At 41.1% G+C, this 20,139-nt stretch overlaps 1 protein-coding gene across 1 annotated transcript in view; it reads right to left on the bottom strand.

Moving 5' to 3' along the window:
- Positions 1-20,139, bottom strand: part of shank3a (SH3 and multiple ankyrin repeat domains 3a) — a 730,589-nt gene that overhangs the window by 571,577 nt on the left and 138,873 nt on the right. Inside the window, exon 8 of the mRNA XM_059654527.1 lies at positions 19,416-19,532. Coding sequence (XP_059510510.1) covers positions 19,416-19,532 — 117 coding nt within the window. The remainder of the gene's footprint in view (positions 1-19,415; positions 19,533-20,139) is intronic.

Raw genomic sequence — 20,139 nt, 5'->3', positions numbered from 1 at the left:
TTGAGAACGGTCATGATTCTGAAAATGTTAATGCATGAGGGCCACTCAATCTTGTGTTGCTCTTCAGGTCTGGGTGGCAAAAACCAGGATATCTTGGGATCTTGAATGGGACAAACACATTCTCCTCAGATTAGCATTTTATTGCCTAAAGGCAGTTAAGAATCAACTGTGGGTCTGGAGTCAAATGTGTAGGCCAGACGAGGTAAGAAGATTAGATTTCCTTCCCTATAGGGCATTAATGAACCAGGTGGGTTTTTTTTAAAACAACAATTGGCAGTGCATAGTAAACGTCAGCTCTCAATTCCAGCTTTTAATTGAATTCAAACTTCATCGTCTGTCATGGTGAGATTTGAATCCATGTCCTCAGAATATTTGATTTTGGACTTTCCTCTAACACACTAGGCCAAGCAGGCCAGTTTGAAAATTTAGATGATGGGAGTTGTCTACTCAAACACAAGAAGCAACAGTGAGACGGCCATGAGAAGACAGAGACAGTATGATAGCATGCAGTGCAAAAGATGCAATAGCACATGATGGAAAGCATGAATTGCAGCAGTACAGTAGCACCAACAGGATAAAAGAATGAGGCTAAGTGTGAGTAGTGCTGGTGCAGAAAGACGACAGAAAGCCAGAGGGGGATGGAACAACAGCAACAAGAGAATAACGAGTGAGCTTGTAAGGGAGCAACATCAAAAGCAGCTAGAGGATGAGGGTGAGTCTGAGAAGCAGGAGTGAAAGACTGTCTGAAAGGAAGAATTTTTTGAATGAATGGATCTGAGAGGGGGCAATGCAAGAGTGAGCTAACAGGGAAGAGGGCGAGAGTGATCTGGAAAGGAAAGTGGTCAGGGTGAATCTCAGAGGAAACAGTGCAAGAGTGAGTCTGATTGGGAACAATGCAACATTGTCTTCAAGGAAGGAGGGTATGAATGAATCCGAGATGGAGTAGTCAGAAAGGGAGTCAGAGGAGGAGTACAAGTATGAATCAGAAGGAGCAATACGAGGGTGAGTCTGAGAGGGCACACTCTGTGGGCGAGTCTGACAGATTCAGTGGGTTGAATCACATTATTCGGTGTCATGAGTGTAACTCTGACATGAAAAAGGAACCAGGAAGGAGCAACAGGAACAGAGAAGTAGTGCACACATTCCTACTCGTTCAGAACATGCCACAGTAGATATTACTAACAGCTTGTGTCAATAAATTATTCATCGTGGAGATCAGGCCAGAATTTTAACTTCAATCAATAACTTTTCATATCCTTCATGTGCTTTGAAGTATATAGATCTTAAGCCATGTTTACTCCAAGATTTTGAGGGTTTCTTTAGCTGACTGGATAGATTTTACACATAAGACTGGTGGAGCTCCTATAAGAATTCTGATTCATCTTCCCTAGAATCAAAGACTTGCTGTGCAGCCCAGTTTTAATGACATGCTAATGAGCTCTCAGTTAAAATTCTTTGGACGTCACTAATTACATCTGCTGCAGCTGGTATTGGTTTAAAAGAATTATTAAATAGAGAGAGTTTAAGAAGGCAATCACTCAGGGCATCTTATTATTCTATGTGAAGTTAGCAGATTCTGGATTTAGCTCAACAATTTACTTTTCTGTCATTTTGTAATTCACATTTCCCTTGCACTAAACAACCAAATCTGCTGCAACCTTGACCCAAAACCACAAAGATTTGGTTTAACCACTTCTGAACATAAAGTTCACGTAAACTAAAGAACTCGCCATCCCATTGAAAATCCCATTTTAACTGTGAGTAGCAACCCACTGAAAGTTCTCTTCAATCAGGCAACCCACATTGTATGTCACCCTAATCTTTGGTTAAGAATTAATTGGAAGTCCTGCGAAGCAGTTGGGTAACAATGCATAGCAAGTCCTCTCCAAATTGTGGATAACATAACATTGAAACATATCTCTAAAATTTTAAAGATTAACAATCTCACACTGACATGTAACAACATTACCAATGTCAAGCATGCCACCAATAACATCCTGGAGGTCACTACAGTCCATAAGCTGTTCTGGACCAGCCACATAGATACTGTGGCTACAAAAACAGGCTAGAAAGCTGGATATGCTGTAGTAAGTGACTCAATTCCTAATTTCTCCAAATCCTTTCCATTATTTATGACACATAAGTCAACAGTGTGGTAGAATATATGCATTTGCACAGATGTGTGCAGCTCTAACAATAACCAAGGGCAAAACAAACCACTTGATTGGCATCATCTCCACTGACTTGTATATTCACTCCATCCTGCAACAACACCCAATTCCAGTAGTTTGACCATGTAAAAGATGCAGTGCAGCAACTCAAGGAGCTTCTTCAACAACATCTCATAAACTGTGACCTCTACCCTGCAGACGGTCAGGGACATCAAGTCCGTAGGAATGCTCCTAATTCTAAGTTCTGCATAAAGTCAAATAACATCCGGAACTGGAAATACAATATATTCGTTGTCACTGGATCAAAATCTTTAAACACCCCACCCATCATAACTGTGGGTCACTTTCACCAGTTTTATTTCAACAATTCATGAGGACAGCAAGACCTTTTCAGGAGCAATTAGGGAGTAACAATACATGTTGGACTTGCCAGTGATGCCCAACAATTTTCTGAAGAAGGATCCAGACCCAAAACGTCAGCTTTCCTGCTCCTCTGATGCTGCTTGGCCTGCTTCGTTCATCCAGCTCCCTACCATGTTATCTCAGATTCGCCAGCATCAGCAGTTCCCACTATCTCTGAGTGGGTAGTACATTGTTGGTTTTTTTGAACCATGGTGTGTGGGCATCACTAGATGGGCCTGTTTTACGCATCCCCAGTTGCCCTTAATCAGATGCTCATTGAGCTACTTTTTTAAACTGCTACAGTCCTATTGATGTAGGCAGACTGACAAAGCAAATAGGCAGGGAGTTCCAGGACTTTGAATCAGTGACACTGAATGAATAGCAATACGTGCTCAGGTCAGGATGGTGAGTGAGCTGGAGGAGAACGTGCAGGTGATGGTGTTTCCAAATCTTTGCTGCCCCAGGCTTCCACTTGAAGTAGCCGTGGGTTTGGAAGGTGCTGTCTAAGGACCCATAATGAATTTCAACAGTGCATCTTATAGATGAGTCACACTGCTGCTACTGAAGATTTCTGGTGGAGAAAGTGGATGCTTGTGGATTTAATGCCAATCAAGCGGGCTGCTTTGCCCAGGATGGCATCAAGCTTGTTGAGTGTCATTGGAGCTGTACTCATCCAGGCAAGTGGGAAGTATTCCAACACATTACGGACTTGTGCCGTACAGATGGTGTTCAGGCTTTGGGAGGTCAAAAGGTGAGTTATTTGCTGCAGGATTCCCAGTTTTTTATCTGCTCTTGTAGCGTGAGTGGCTATATGGCTAATCAGGTTCGGTTTCTAGTCAATGGGAATCCCATGATGTTGATAGAGCAGGTTTCAGTGATGATAATGCTATTGAACACCAAGGGGCAATGGCTTTATTTCTCTTGGAGCTTGCCCAAAACTGGATATTGCTATTTTGAACACAGATTGTTTCATTAACTGAGAGGTCATAAATGAAATTGAACATTATGAAATTGTTGGTGTGCATCCCTATTTCTGAAGGTCATTAATGAAACAGGTGAAGATGGGTAGACAAAGGACTTCACTAAATATCTTTTCAAAATTGCATGTAATATATCACTGAAATTTCATTCTGTACTGTGAGTAATACACATTTGAATACTCCTCAAAACAATGAGGAATACATCAGTAAAAAACCCTTCCAAACCATGAAAGCACATATTTGAAGACCGGCTCCCCACCCCACCCCCCACTAACATGAGTAATGCACCACTACAAACTTTAGGTAACACATTTTGAAAATCCTTTGCAACTGAGAATAGTAAATTATTAAATGTCCCCTCCAAATTGATAATATCACATTATTCAGAAACCCCTCTAAACTGTGCATACTAATCATTGACTGTCTGTCCCAAACAGTGGAAAACTCCACTGAAATTCAGACTAAAACGTCATTGTATGTCCACTTCAAACTGTAGGTATCTGTCCATCATACCACATTGAAAGTGCTTGCCTATCTGCAGGAACACCCCTGGAAACATCCCTCTAAAATTATGGTGAACATTGTTAAATGTTTTGTTTAAACTGTAGGTGAAATCTTCTCATAAGTGAAGGCAATGCTTTATAGCATTAGGTTTAACTGTAGTCCCAGAAATCACTTTCCAACAAACTGTATGTTGCCAGAGCCCTCTGAAACTCCCTCCCAACTGATGTATACAACATTATCAACATCTCCCTCCAATTGTAGGAAATGCAGCAATGCAAGATTATTTCAAACAATAGCATTACACTTGAAAAGTGTCTCAAACGTAAATGGATACATCACAAAGTCCTCTATGAATTGTCAGTGACATGATATTGAAAGTCCCTTTCAAACTGTGGGTAGCAAGTCAATGAAAATCTATCCCACACCGGTGGTAACGCATCAGCGCAAGTCCTCTCTTAAATCTGGATAATGGACCATTATACTCCACTGAAAACCAAATTCCGCTCTTGTTATTAAATTTTAATAATTAACCTTATGCTGTAATTTGGGGATATGCAGTTCATTAAAAGTCCCTAAAACCTGATAGGTAAGACATCGAATAATCATTCAATAGTTACAATGCAGAAAGGAGGGCTGGTGTCCCTGCTGTGTCTGTGTAAGGACAAGTCAGCTCGTCCCACTGTCCTCACTTGTTCCCTCTTGTAATGTCAATTTGTCCCCTTCAGATAATTATGCAGTTCTCTTTTCATAATCACAATTGTACCTGCCTGTATTACTGTCTGAGGCATTACATTCCAGATTACAAATACTCCCAGCACAATAAGTTTCTCCTCATGATGTCTGTTTTTTTTTGCCATTTGACTGAAGTTGATGTTCTCTGGTTCTAGACTTTATCACAGTTTCTCCCTGCTTTCTCATCCAGGCGCTCACTATTTTAAAATGTATCTTTGTACTTTAACAGGTGGTCAATGGTCCATTGGACATTTCTAAACTGTGGATAATATGCAAGTTCTTCTTGGAGCTGTGGGCTGACAAGAGCCCAGATCCTGACAGGCATCATCCAAAGGTCCCAAAAGAAGTGGCTGATGGGATAGTTGATGCACTTTTTAAATTTTCCAAACCTCACTTGAATCAGAGACAGTTCCATTAGATTGAAAGGTAGCAAATGTAACTCCTTTGTTCAGAAATGGAGGGAGATAGAAAGCAGGAAGTTACAGGCCAGTTAGTTTAATTTTTCTCATTGGAAAAATGTTAGAAGCTACAGCTTAAAAAAGACATAGCAGGATACTAAAGGACAATCTTGTTTGACCAGTCTACTGGAGTTCTTTGAGGAGCTGGTGGATATACTGTACTTAGATTCCAGAAGGTATTTGGTAAGATGCCTCAAAGATTACTGTAGAAAATAAAAGCACACGGCAAGACCTCTTTGTAATCTTAGCTAACCTTCTTCAATGTCCACTATACCATCAATTTTGGTGCCATCTGCAAACTTACTAACCATGCCTCCTATATTATCATCCAAATCGTATATATAAATGACAAACAAAAGTGGACCCAGTGCCAAGCCCTGTCCAACACTGTAGGCACAGGCCTCCAGTCTGAAAAACACCTCCTCCACCTGTCTCCTACCATCATGCCAATTTTGTATCCAACTGGCAGACTCTCCTGAATTCCATGTGATCTAATTTTACTACCTAGTCAACTATGCAGGATCTTTTCATTACATGGTCCTCAATCCCATGTATTTTAATTTTGAATGCCAGTCTCCTATATGAGATCTCATCAAAAGCCTGGAGCACAGTGGGAATTGAACTGCAAAATCTTCGTTTTTTTTTCTCTTTCTTGTTACAGTGCAGTAAACTGGTTAAAGGGGGTTAATAAAGTAGATGACTCAGCTGACTCAGTGACAATTAACTGTCAATCACTCAAACCTGAATAGGCCCTCAACAGGTGTTGATTACTATGAAAGATTAACTGATGTGAGTCATCTCAGCTCAACTCAGCCTATTTTTCTTCTTTCATAGAGGCAGGGAATAAGGGCCCTTGAGTAAAGGAGATGATTTGATATTAAGCTTCTTACAAAAGGTTCAGTTGAAAACAGTAGGCCACAGTGTGCTCTTCCTGCTCTGTATGGGAAGCTGGGAACATTTCCGGTGGCAAAATGCGTACAGGAAGTGTCTCCAGCTGCAGCTCCTGGAAGCCTGGGTTTTGGAGCAGAAGCTTGAAACACAGTGGAGCATCCATAAAGTGAAGCACACCATGGAATAGCACGCTTAGAGAGGTGGCCAAACTACAGGCTCAGACTCCGCATCCAGGAAGGGAATGTGTGTCTACCAGGCAGTGCAAGGGAATTAGGCAGGTAGTGCAGGGGTCTCCTATGGCTATTCTGCTACTAAACAGACGGAGCAATCTGGATACTGTTTAGCGGATTAGCCTTTCAGGAGAAAGCAGCAACCGCCAAATTTTTTGCATTGTGAAAGGTTCTGCTGCATGAGAGAGGAGGAGAAAGTGTGGAAATGTAATATTTATAGGGTATTCAACAGTAAAGGGAATAGACAGGCATTTCTTTGGCTGCAAATAAGACTCCAGGATAGGATGCTAACCTTCCGATGCTAGGGATACAGGTGTCTCAAATTGACTATGGGACACTCTGGAGTGGGAAGTGTGAACAGGCAGTGGTCGTGGTACACATTGGTATATGACATAGGTAAAAGTAAAAAGGGATGAGGTCCTAAAAGGAGAATATAGAGCGTTAGGAAGTGATTTGAAAAGTAGGACCTGTAAAGGTACTGAGCTCAGGATTATTACCGATGCCACATGCTAGCCAAAGTAGAAACAGCAGGAGATACAATTTTTGTTTTTATACTCTGGAATTAAGTATCAACTATGACCATGAAACCAGTGTTGATTGTCGAAAAGACTCATCTGTTTCACTAATGTCCTTCAGGATCCTCATCGGGTCTGGCCTACATGTGACTCCAAAGTAAAGTGGTTGACCCTCAATGTGCTCTGAAAAGGCCTAGCAAGCCACTCAGTTGTATCAATTGTTACGAAATCTCCAAGAAATGGGCAGATCACCTGGCATCGACCGAGGCACTGGAAAAGGCAACAGCAGAAACAGCCATGTCAACCCTGCAAAGACCTCCTTACTAACATCTGGAGTCAGGTACAAAATTGGGAGAGCTGACTCACAGACTAGTCAAGCAACTGACACAGTCATACTCATCGAATCATGCATTGCAGACAACGTCCCAGACACCACCATCACCATCCCTGGATATGTTCTCTCCCATTAGCAGGATAGACCCAGCAGAGGTCGCAGCACAGGGGATACAGTCAGGAGGGAGTCACTCTGGGAGTCCTCCCCATTGACTCTGGACCCATGAAGTCTCATGGCTTCAGATTAAACATGAGCAAATAAACCTCCTGTTGATTACCATGCACAGTCCACCATTGGACAATGAATCAGGTTGAAGTAAGAACAGAGGGTGGCAAAATGTACGTTGAGCGGCGGATTTCAATGTCCTAAGTGCAAAATGCACTGTAGAAATTCACCAAAGATCCTTAGACAACACCTTTCAAACCCACAACCACTTCCATCCAGAAGGACCAGGACAGCGGATACATAGGAACACCACTCCCTGCCAGTTCCCCTCCAAGCCACTCACCATGCTGACCTGGAAATATATCACTATTCCCTCTCTGTCACTGGCTCAAAATCCTGGAATTCCCTCCCTAGGGTATTATGGATCAACTTACAGCAGGTGGGCTGCAGCAGTTCAACAAGGCAGCCCACCACCACCTTCTCAAGGGAAACTAAGGACGGGTAATAAATGGCGGCCCAGCCAACAGTGCTCATGTACCATGAGTAAATTTTTTTTAAAAATTGGATGAAGAAGTGGCCGGAAAGATGTTACGGGGGGAGGATTTCCAATTCCGGAGACATTGGGACGGTTCTGGGGCGGGTGGGACCAATAAAAACTGGACGGATTATAGCTGGGCAGGATGCCCCAGATGCCCCTTATGGGGTGGCACGGTGACTCAGTGCTTAGCGCTACTGCCTTACAGCTCCAGGGACCTGGGTTCAATTCTTGCATGACTGTCTGTGTGAAGTTTGCATATTCTCCCCGTGGCTGCATGAGTTTCGTCATTAATTCTTCATCAAGGTGGAGAGTCACATCGTTGGGTTCTGAAACTGGGGTCCTGAATCTAAAGAGCGAAAACCATGATGGTGTGAAGCGCTAGTTGGCTATGAAACATTGAGGATTTTATAGAAAGGAATGGTGGAAAGGCAATGGCAAACATTCAAACAGCACATGAATGAACTGCAACAATTGGTCTTCCTTGTTTAGTACAAAAGTTAACTGGGAGAGTTGGCCAAACTATTATGTACACAGGAAATTGGAGATAGCACTAGATCCAAGGAAGAGGCAGAATTGACCATAAAAACAACAGGCCTGAGGGGTGGAAGTAGTTTTGAATTCAACAAAAGAGGTTAAAGAAATTAGTTAAGAAAGGGAAAATGGAGTGCCAGTGTAACCTTGCAGAGAACATAAAAATTGACATAAATCTTTCTATAGGTACGTGAAGAGAAAAGATCAGCGAAGACAAATGTAGTCAGAAACAGGGGAATTTTTCATTGGGAACAAAGAAATAGCTGACCAATGAAATACATACTTGGTTCTATGTTCACAAAGGAAGATACAAATAACATAGTAGAAATGTTGGGGAACACAGAGAGAAGAAAGAACTTAAGAATATCAGTATTAGTAGGAAAATGGTTTTGGGGAAATCACTGGGATTGAAGATGGATATGTCCCCAGGGGCTGAAAATCTACATCCCAGAGTACTTAAGGAAGTGGCCCTAGAAATAGTGGCTGCATTATTGGTCATCTTTCAAGATTCTGTGGACTCTGCAACAGTCCCTATAGATCAGAGGGTCGCTAACGTGACCTCTCTATTTAAAAAGGAGACAGAGAGAAAACCGAGAATTGTAGGCCAGTCAGCCTGATGTCAGTAGTGGGGAAAACGCTAGAGTCCTTCAATGAAAGATTTAATACTAAAGCACTTGGAAAGCAGTGGCAATATTAGACAGAGTCAGCAAGAATTTACGAAAGAGAAGTCACACTTGACAAATTTACTGAAATATTTCAAGGCTGTAACTACTTGAGTTGATGAGAGGGAGTCAGTAGAGGCGATTTACTTGGCTTTTCAGAAGGCTTTTGACAAAGTTTCACACAAGAGATTAGCACGTAATATTAAAGCACATAGGATTGGGAATGGTGTACTAAGATGGACAGAATACCAGTTGGCAAACAGGAAAAAAAAGAGTAGGAATAAAGAGCTCTTTCTGTGAACAGCTCAGTGCTAGGTTTCCGGCTCCTCGCAGTGTATGAGAATGATTTTGATAAGGGAACTGTAACAAAACCACTAAATTTGCATGTGACACCAGCTGGGTGGGAGGTTGAGCTGTGAGGAGACTACAGATTTGGACATGTTGAGTGAGTAGGCGAATGCATGGCAAGAAGGCAGATTATGATCTGTCTGACTTTAAATACAGACAAGAATGTGCAACAAGACCTGATGCCCTCGGACACCAGTCACTGCAGGTAAGCATGCAGCTGCAGCAGGTGGTTACAAAAACAAATAGTATCATGGCTTTCACAGTGAGAGCATTCAAGGAGAGGAACGGGGATGTCTTACGGCATTCTACACAGCCTTGGTGAGGACATCCCAAAACATTGTCTACAATTTTGGTCTCCTTAACTGAAAAAGGGAATTCTTGCTATCAAGGGAGTACAGCAAAAATTTACCAGATTGCTTCATGGGATGGCAGGCTGGATGTATGAGGAGAGATTGAATTAGTTAGGATTGTATTCATGGGAATCCAAAAGAATGAGGTGGGGGGGGGGGAGAATCTCATAGAAATCTACAAAAACTCTACCAGGATGAGACATGGTAAATGCAAGAAGGAGTTCCTGATGACCAGGAAGTCAAAACCAGGGGTCACAGGGTTAGGACTGAGAAAAGGAGAATTAACTTCATCCAGAGAGCGGTGACCCATTGAATCCACTACAATGGAAAGCTGTTGAGGCTAAAACATTGTATTATTTCGAGGAGGAGTTGAGTATACAGTGAAGTTTGTTGACACCTTATCAACTGGCACTCTTGTTAAACAGGCAAAAATTATATACCTTAAACATCATAATCTACTGCAAAGGCCAAGTATTTATGCTGTAAATAAAGTACATCCCCTGCAATATATTTCTATTATTTACTGTGCATTCTTACACTGATCTTAGGAGGTGCATTGATCTTTTTGCACAGAGCTTTTGGGGGGTGTTGATGTCTATAAGCTTCGCTTGGTCATAGTTTGCTGCAGTTTTGTGTACCTCTTTATTATCTGGAATACGTGATTGACCAGCACCCTCCTACCCCACAGGTAGCACTTGGAGCTAAAAAGATCAAATAGTATGGGAGATAAGCAGGAACAGGCCATTGAATTGGATGATCGGCATTGATTATAATGAATGGTGAAACAGGTTCAAAAAAGCTGAATGGCCTTCTCTTACTTCTATTCTCTATGTTTCCATGTAAACAGAGATTGGATTTTAAAATACAACGGATTTTAGTCTGAACTGAAGACAAGGCAAGAGAAACATTGGAAAGTCCTGAAGAAGAATGAATTCAAGAAGGGAATGGTGCGGTCAGTATAGATTTTGCAATAGAGGAAGAGGAGGCTTGGTAGTTTGGAACACAAAAAGAAATAACAGAGGATGACTTAAAGGAGCATTGACCAAAAGAGAATTGATAAACACAGATTTATAGGAAGGGGTTTAAAAAAAAACACCTTTTCAACAAAGGCCCTATTAGAGCTTAACTGTTCTGCTGTGGCCAATTGTGCTTTGCGATTCGGTAACAGCTGAAAGTGAAGGACAACTTTATTTCTCCAGGGGCTGTCACGTATATGTTGATAACCAGAGCAGTGATTCAGCGATCAGCACAGAAAGTCACAGTGTGAAACAAGACGACAGAGCCCACTTCGAACAGCAAAGAAGCAGCCTTATCTAAACTGGGTCTTCAGACTGCCTGTCAGACACAATCAAAGAGCAGACTGCTACTGTGAATAGCTTGTCACTGGGGATTACACAACCAATTTCAATTAATAATGCTCTTGTGCTCATTCCTTATCTCAAATTGTGTCCTTCACTGCAAGTGAAGATCAGTGTAAGAGTACACTGACTCTCTCCTGGGTTGTAAGAAGTTATGAAAAAAAATGAAGACATATGAAGAGTTCTTTACAAACTCAAAATGATCCTGGCTGCTTGATATATCTTCAATCTCTGCTCCTTGAGCCCTGTTACCAGCCTGCTGGTCCTTTGATACAGGTTCTCTGACGTGAGGCAGAGCAAAGATGTGCAAGATATTTAAATTCAGAAGATTGTCCAAGATTGTTGCAAAATAATGTCGCCAAGTTTTCCAGCAGTATTGCCTGATCCAGAGGAGGTCAGACAAACAATTGGTACTACACTCTGACAGGAAAAAATCACAGATCAGACCCAGAGCTTTCTGACTCTATCACTACGTGATTAAAGAAAACACCATGTTCTGTACTATGATAATGAACTGGCACTTGACACTTCTCAAGACTTCCAGCAGATGGAAGAATTGTGAACAAAAACAAAGTTGCTGGAAAAGCTCAGCAGGTCTGCAGCATCTGTGGAGGAGAACGAAAGAGTTAACGTTTCGGGTCCGGTGACCCTTTCTCAGACGGAAGAATTGTCTTTGATGAACTTGAAAGATATTACAAATGTCAAGTTAAGTGAACTGGCAAGTAAGTTGGGAGTCGTATTGCCTGCTAAAGCTAAAGCTAAAGCACTTATTGAAAAGTGAGCATAGAATTTTGGCCCTGTAGAAATACGGGAGAGACCAGATACTATAGTGAAGCATTGCAATCAGTTCATGTTGAATTCAAACTGAAATAACTTGAGTACAAGGAACATTTAAAGCATTTTCAAATAAGAATATTGGAAATGTAATTCTAAAGAGCAGAGAATAGAGATGCAATTGTTTGTGTGTGTGTGTGTTTGTGTTTGTGTGTGTGTATGAGAAAGAGAGAAAGAGACAGAGACAGAGAAAGGTTCAGGGCTAAAATGGTACAGATTTTTTAAAACAAGATTTCAGAAGCTGAAGAGGGCTCTGATTAGGAGAATTCTTATCATATTCTGAAATCCAGGAAGGAAATGGTTAAGCATGTACTGGCCCTACCAATTTTGAGGATATGGCTAAGGTGACATTCTTTATGTCCTTTCTGAACAAGAGCAAGACAGAAGAATTGTTTGAAGGGACATTGGACATTGCCTGTGCAAAGCAAACTGACAGGTTAAAAAACAGGTTACTTATGCATCACTGTCAGAGGAGATTCCTAGGGATTATGATGCTGAGAAAGGAGCTATACTGAGCATGTGTGAGTTAGTGCCTGAGGTGGAAAGGGAATGGTTTCAGGATTTAAGGAGACAGCTTGGGTAAACCTACACTGAATTTGAAAGAGTTAGATAAAATGACATTGACAGATGGATACAAGCATTAGAAATGAAACCATGTATGTGGTCCTCTTTGAGGGCTATTCTCTTAAGAAGAATTACAAAACTCACTACCTGCTAGAGTGGCACGGTGGTTAAGTGTTCAGCACTGCTTCCTCACACCACAGGGACCTCAGTTCAATTCCAGCCTCGGGCCACTATCTGTGGTGAGTTTGCACATTCTCCCTGTGTTTGCGTGGGTTTCCTTGAGGCACTCTGGTTTCTCCCGCAGTCCAAAGATGTGCAGGTTAGATGGATTGGCCATGCTAAATTGCCCATAGCATTTAGGACGTGCACCTAAGCAGGTTAGCCATTGGGAATGCAGAATGGGGTGTTGTGGGTCTGGGTAGGAAGCTCTTCGGAGGGTTGGCGTAGACATGATGGGCCAAACGGCCTTTGTTTTAGACTGTAAGGATTCTATGTTACTGCAATAAGACTATAATTATTAAGAAATGGAGACCAAAGGGTTATAACTGATAGACAGGGAGCAGTAATGACTGATGATTATGAGCTGATCCATACAACTAAACCTTTCTACCATCACCTCCATGAATCTGAAAGAGAAAATAAGTGGTAGAGTGAAGGAAAGACAAGTAACCAAAGTAAAGATGGATAGCTGGAAATGCCCCAAGATCACCACTTCAGATCAGAAAGGAAAGTACTGAGAGTAGAGGTGAAAATCAAAGGCCCAAGCATTCCTATTCTAACTAAGCATTGGAAACATTGGAAATTTAAAGGAAAGGCTATGGAAGTTTTTAGACCTTTTAGAAATGAGCCCAAAAAGGGAACATCAAAGGAAAATACAACCAATCAATTTGTAGCTTCAATTACAAGTACGAGACCAGAGGTAAATACTGTTGAGAGTGCTGAAGTGAATAATATCGGTGACAGATATAAAGGTTTTTTGTCTAAAAGGAAGATTGCCCGTTTTTTTTCTCAAGTGACACAGTCAAGCTCATAACTAGATTAAGAGATACAGGGGCTCTTCAAACTCTTTTACTGGAAGAGAATTTTGTTTTCTCTCCACACACTTCAGGATGTTCATAAAAGTGAGAAGTGGAGAGTGTATCCAGGCTCCACTGTACAGAGTCCATTTAGAATGGGACGAGTGGGAGTTAGACGAGTTGAGAAATTGCCTGTTGGCAGAGTTAATCTACTCCTGGGGAATGAACTCGCTGAAATAAAAATTAAAGCTTCACCTATAGTTACAGGAGCTACACATTGAGGTCAAAGAGATTAATTAGTTACAAAAACATGTTCCAGGTATTTTTCTAACGTATTTGGTGACCAGAGTAACGGCTAAAGAATGTCTCTCATCAGAAGGCACAGTAATATTGCAAGCACATGTTAGATTAACAGAAACTCTCTTTATGACAGTGTGCAATTTGAAATTAACACCTGATGCTTCTTCATTAATTAAGACTTAATGTAGCTCCAGAGTTAAACACATCAACATAGTCAACTCAGGATAACAAAGTGTGGAGCTGTATGAACACAGCAGGCCAAGCAGCATCTCAGGAGCACAAAAGCTGATGTTTCGGGCCTAGACCCTTCATCATTTTGTGCTCCTGAGATGCTGCTGGGCCTGCTGTGTTCATCCAGCTCCACACTTTGTTATCTTGGATTCTCCAGCATCTGCAGTTCCCATTATCACTGATAAAAAATAGTCAACTCACACTGAAGCAGAGGGTGAAGAGGTTTTGGAGTGCTACTATATTAAAAACGTCTTTGAGAGGAAGTGGAGACATCCTCAGAAACCTGCAGGCAAAAACATGGGGCAATTGTTCATCAAATGATGCTTCTGCCCAGCTGTTGTAAGGAGATTTTGCAGGTGGCACATGAAATTCCAATGGCAGGACATGTCAGAATATGGAAAACCTAACCATCAATAAATGGGTACTTTACCTTGCCAACACTACTTTAGAAAGTAGTGCAATTCTGTAAAGTGGGTAATTCATGTTAGGTAGTACAAAACTTCAACAAGTTATTAAAACAACACCTTCGACATTTATACCAGTGTTTGAAGAACTTTTCATTCAAGTGTTCACAGATTGTATTGGACCACTACCAAGAATAAGAGCTGGACCCAAGTTATATAGTTATAATAGATATGACAACATTATTTACAGATGATAATCCCTAAACTATAATTACAGCTGAGGTAGTTGTGAAAAAGTTAACCCAGCATTTTAGCTACTAACTGAAATAAAAACTCATCAAGGTTCTAACTTTGCGACCAAAGTTTTTCAAGAGATTGTGCTTTAAAGAGAAAGACAAATCCAATAGTGGATTATGTGTCCATGTTTCTTGAAAAACTAGCAGGAGGATGTTAGGTAGCACAAGAACATTTCAAAGTTTTACGGGTGAAAATGAAAGGGTGGGAAGACAAACCTGCCACTACTAGGATGTTTCGGGGCTGGGGGGGGGGGAGAACAAAGCATTAGCATTACTGCGTTTTGAAAGGTGAACCTTGAAAGAGAAATTTAGTAGTCCACCCCAGTTAATTAGTAGGGTCAGTGAAGTGAATTATTTGATAGATATCCCTAACTGGAGGAATAATCAATTATGTCACCTAAACATGTTGAAACATCATCATTGCAGGGAAGAAAATGAAGAGGATCAAATACATCATGTAGTAAGAGTATGGAGGATGACAAAGATGGTAAGAGTGGGTTAAAAGGAGAGGTGAACCGTTTACAATTTGATTAGAGTTAAGTATTTCATACGAATATTTCATATTTTCAGGAAGGAGAGAAGGGCAGAACCACATAAGAAACATAAGGAAATCTATTGAGAGACACCTAAATGTATTAAATTAGCTTGGCATGATGTGGTTGCAGCAGAGTCAGTACCTATACAACAGCATTCATATGCAGAGAGCCCAGAAAATCAAGCTCAGATGAAAACAGAGGTTACAGACTTGCTAGAAACTCACTAGTGAAAGCAACTTGAGTTCTAGTTTGTAAGCCAGATGGATCAAATAGATTCCGTATCAACTACACTAAGCAAATGCTATCAATAAGAAACAGTTTCATACCCAATTCCACAATTAGAAGGTTAGATCAATAGGTTTGGCAATGTATTATTGCTTTCTGAGATTGAAAGGTTGCTGACAAATGCTAGTAACATCAAGGGCTAAATAGATACCAGCTTTGTTACACCATATCGGTTTACCCATTTTGAGTTATTTGAGTTAAAGAATGTTCCAGCTACATTCCATAGACTTATGAACCAAGTTGTAGCCGAAGTGCTTAACTGTGTGGTTTATTTAGACAACATAATATGCAGCAGTAGATGGGAAGAGCGCATAGCAGAAATGATTGCAAGTTCACTGCCTTAGTAACAAGTTGAGCCAAAAGTAACTTTGCAGAAGCAAGGGCAACTTGCACAAGTAATATCTTGGGATCAGGACACATTGGCAAGTATAGGGAATGTGAGGGCTAAGTTTCTCTGTTCCTAAAATTATATAGAAAATCATAAGGTTATTTGCAATATGCGAGTTTTACAGGAGGTTTGTTAATAACTTCAGCACTGTGGCTGTACTTTTAACAAATTTGTTAAGGAAACAAGTAAAAGTAGTTTGACCAGGAGAATGGCAAACAGTCTTTCAGAAGCTGAAGGCATTCCTAATAAATTAATCACTTCTGGCCACCTCCGATTTTTCCAAGCCCTTTCACATGGTGATTAATGCTAGTGACTACTGGGTAGGAATGGTTTTGTAATGAGATGATGCTTCAGGAAGAAAGAAGGCAAATGATTTCGGCTTTATTTTGGATTATGGACCAAAATGGGAAAGGGATTATTACAAATCGAGGACTATAAAAACAGTTACTGCATTTTTTTAAAAAAAGCAACTTACTGGAAACCATTCTGAGTTGCATTTGTACAAATGTTTTGTTCATACATCAGGGGAAGATGCATTAGACTCAACTGCAGTGTGTGTGTGGTGCATATTCAAAGAAAGCTTTGCCAAGAGACAGACTGTTACTTTATTTTCAATTAGCACCCGTTATGCAGACCAAGAGTCATCAGCATGACAACATCTCTCTGATTGGTTTGTGGGTCATCAGAGCAAAATGTGTGTTAACAATGCATGATGAGCTGGTTTTCAGCATGTAAGGAACAGCATCTCTCTTTTCCTCTCCGGGCAGTCAACTGCAAAGATTGAAGAAAACCAGCCGTTCTCTCCCTCCATTATAAACTATTGCCATAACTACTGACTGAGAAACTGAACAATTAATGTGTCAAGCCCAAACCACCCAGCCCACCCCCACAACCCAATCACCGCATCCACCCTCTTCTTTAGCAAAGAACTAAAAACTGATGGATAGGAAGATCAGAACTCAGAAGGACTTGGAAAAGCAAAAAGAATACCTCATTAAATCTAATGGATTGGTGCCAATGAACTGTGTTTCCCCGATATTTTTTCCCTTATCCCAGTCATCCATGTTTTCGTGCCTTGATGTAATGTGTGTGATTTACAGATATTTTGTTACTAGTTACTTTAGAATTTGGATTCTGAACTAGTGGCCTGCAGGTTTAGTCTGTGTCTATGGTGGGGATAAATGAGTAACTTGAAAGCTCTTCAGAAGCCATCATGATTTCTTTTACAAATACAGTCTGAGAGACAGAAACATCCTGAATTATAATGGGGCTTGTTTTCAATTTTTTTAAAATTAGGGAACACCCAAATCTTGTAAAAAAGCCCTTTTGGTTTAGGTTTGCAGAAGTCTTCATTGAAGCTGGATATGTAAGGCTATTGCTCCTGAAGAGGGGAGATAATTTAGAATAGCTAAGAATTAGGTTACTTGATTGTACCGAGGTTTGTTATAATGCTTCAAACCAGAAGTACTCAGTTAAAACCTTGAAAGAGCTGTCTGACGCTGGGAAATTCTAAGATCAGTTGCATTAAGACACAAGGAAAAGCCTATCAGATTCCCAAGATTGGGAACTGAAGCATTTCTTGAGTTAAACCCTACAGATGTGATGAAGAAGGGAATTCTCTCTGAGTAATATGAAAGGATGCTGTTGGGAATGATGGGATTGTATTTACTGTGTATTTTAAAAGCATTATGCTTGTTTTACACGTAAACATTTTGTTTTATTCTTTCAGTTTCATGTTATAAACTTCTGTTTTATTGTTAAAACTAAATGTGCAACATTGCTTTGTGTTTCATGAAAAACCATCTCAGAAAAACCTCTCCAAAAAGCAGAATCAGAATTCAGTCCAGAATCTGACTTGCCCAGTATTAACATCAGCTAGGTTCATAACATTAAAAAAATGAAAGAACTGCAAATGCCGTAAATCAGGAACAAAAACAATTGTTTTCGGTCCAATGACCCTTCCTCAGAACGGAAGGATCACCGGACTCTAAACGTTAACTTTGATTTTCTCTTCACAGATGCGGCCAGATCTGCTGAGCTTTTCCAGCAACTTTGTTTTTGTTCCAGGTTAATAACATTGTTTACTTGTGTATGTCTACATGATTGTTTTGAGGTTTATGAAAGGATTAGAGTTTCAGTTAGTAGAGTTGTGTTGATAACTCAATTTTGTTTGTCTGTGGTTTGAATTGATTTATTTATAATACAGAGTAGTTCATGCCAAATACAGTAATCTGGTCAGTGTTTTCTGTTAATCAGCATCCAGCAGGTGGGTAATTTAAGGACGCTAAGTCTTTTAATTAAATCTTTAGCTTTTGTGACGACTCTGGCATTAGTAGGTCTCGAGTGTTGACAACTTTCCCAATTAGGTCATGACAGCCTCCAATTTGGTCTGCTTAACATCACTTCTGAAAACACCAGGAGGAAGGTACCAATGGGTGCCTGGGAGTGACAGTGTGAGCCACTTCCTAGGGCAGTACTTCATGGAAAGTGAGAGTCTGCATGTGATGTCCGTTCACCTGTATTCGGCTCCCCAGCACTTGCCTACTGAAGACCCCGGAGTCTGTTGAGGCATTCCCTGGAATATCGTTTCATATTTCCACAGTGAGATTGTCAGGCCTCCACCATTTTCTCAACCTACAAGGAATTCCACACCAGAGAAATGCAGCTACTGGGAGGAGGATATTTGCCTCTAGTCTCAAGAGAACCGATCAGATACATTCCCATTCCAATCGGTCATCCACAACTGAAATTTTCCTGGCTGATGATTGTGTTGTCCAACCTTGGAGCAGTGTCAGTCTAACCTCAAACCCAAGATAAAATCCCATTTATCTCCTAGTCCGTCTGTCAACTGATGATTACATTTGCAAACTCAGAGGCATGAACAGGTAACAAAATCCTTTCTGATTTGAACATGTGAACATGGCATGTTTGATCAACATAAGTTACCTGCTGTTGCCTGCTATAACACATCTACATTCCTGGGGCACATTTCCTGCCTCCACCCATACCCATTTGCCTCACACTGCTTTATCCACCTCTCACTCCCTTCACTTCCCACCTACGTTGTCATCACATCCTTCACTTACACAGTAATGTTTCCATCTCCCATGCTATGGGCTCACTCATTTCCCTCTCCTGTTTCTTTCGTTACTGTCCTCTTCCACCATCTTCCTAGCTCTTCACAGTTCTGGGTCCCAATCAACAGTCTTTACCTCTCTCACCTTTCCTAGGACCACAAGGTCCTTACTCTCTTCATACATCTGCTCTAACTCCAGAACCACCCTCCCCATACAGACATCCACTCACCTTCCCTGCATGCTTCCACTTGCCTCCTTCTCATGCTTCCCTCAACACGTCCCTCCACTTAGCCCTACTCACCATTCCCCACTCACCTGATTGTAGAGAGCACAGATATGCAGAGCAGTGTTCCCTGAGGCATTCTGAGTGCTCATGTCTGCTCCATAAAACAACAAGTGTTCTAGATGCTGCACATGTCCATACCGGCAGGCCTGGAGCAAAACAGAAGATGGCTTTAGCTCTGGCATTGCATTATTGATATCAATTTTTAAAATCAATAATTTGGCTTGCAGATACCAACAGCAAGACTGGCATTTCTTCCTCATCCCTAGATCACCATAATTGGCTTTATAGGCTATTTTGGGGTATAGTTGATAATGAGCAATGCTGATTTATGACTGGAATCAGGTGAGTACAACAGAAGCAATGTGCATTAATAAACATAGTAAAACTAGATCAGAGATAATGGGAACTGCAGATGCTGGAGAATCCAAGACAATAAAATGTGAGGCTGGTGTGCTCCTGAGATGCTGCTGGGCCTGCTGTGTTCATCCAGCTTCACATTTTACTATCAGAGATAATGGGAACTGCAGATGCTAGAAAATCGAGATAACAAAGTGTGGAGCTGGATGAACATAGCAGGCCAAGCTGCTTGGCCTGCTGTGTTCATCCAGCTCCACACTTTGTTATATAGTAAAACTGGTACCTCCCAGGATCATAATCAGACAGACAGACTCAAAGTTCAACATATCCCTCACTCTGTCATTACAACGAACCCTGGTTCAACTAGACTGACTTCTGGTATCATTGGAGATGTTC

This window comes from Stegostoma tigrinum, chromosome 25 (assembly GCF_030684315.1).
Source record: "Stegostoma tigrinum isolate sSteTig4 chromosome 25, sSteTig4.hap1, whole genome shotgun sequence".
NCBI classification, from domain to species: Eukaryota; Metazoa; Chordata; class Chondrichthyes; order Orectolobiformes; family Stegostomatidae; genus Stegostoma; species Stegostoma tigrinum.
This window is presented reverse-complemented; position numbering and strand designations above follow the sequence as displayed.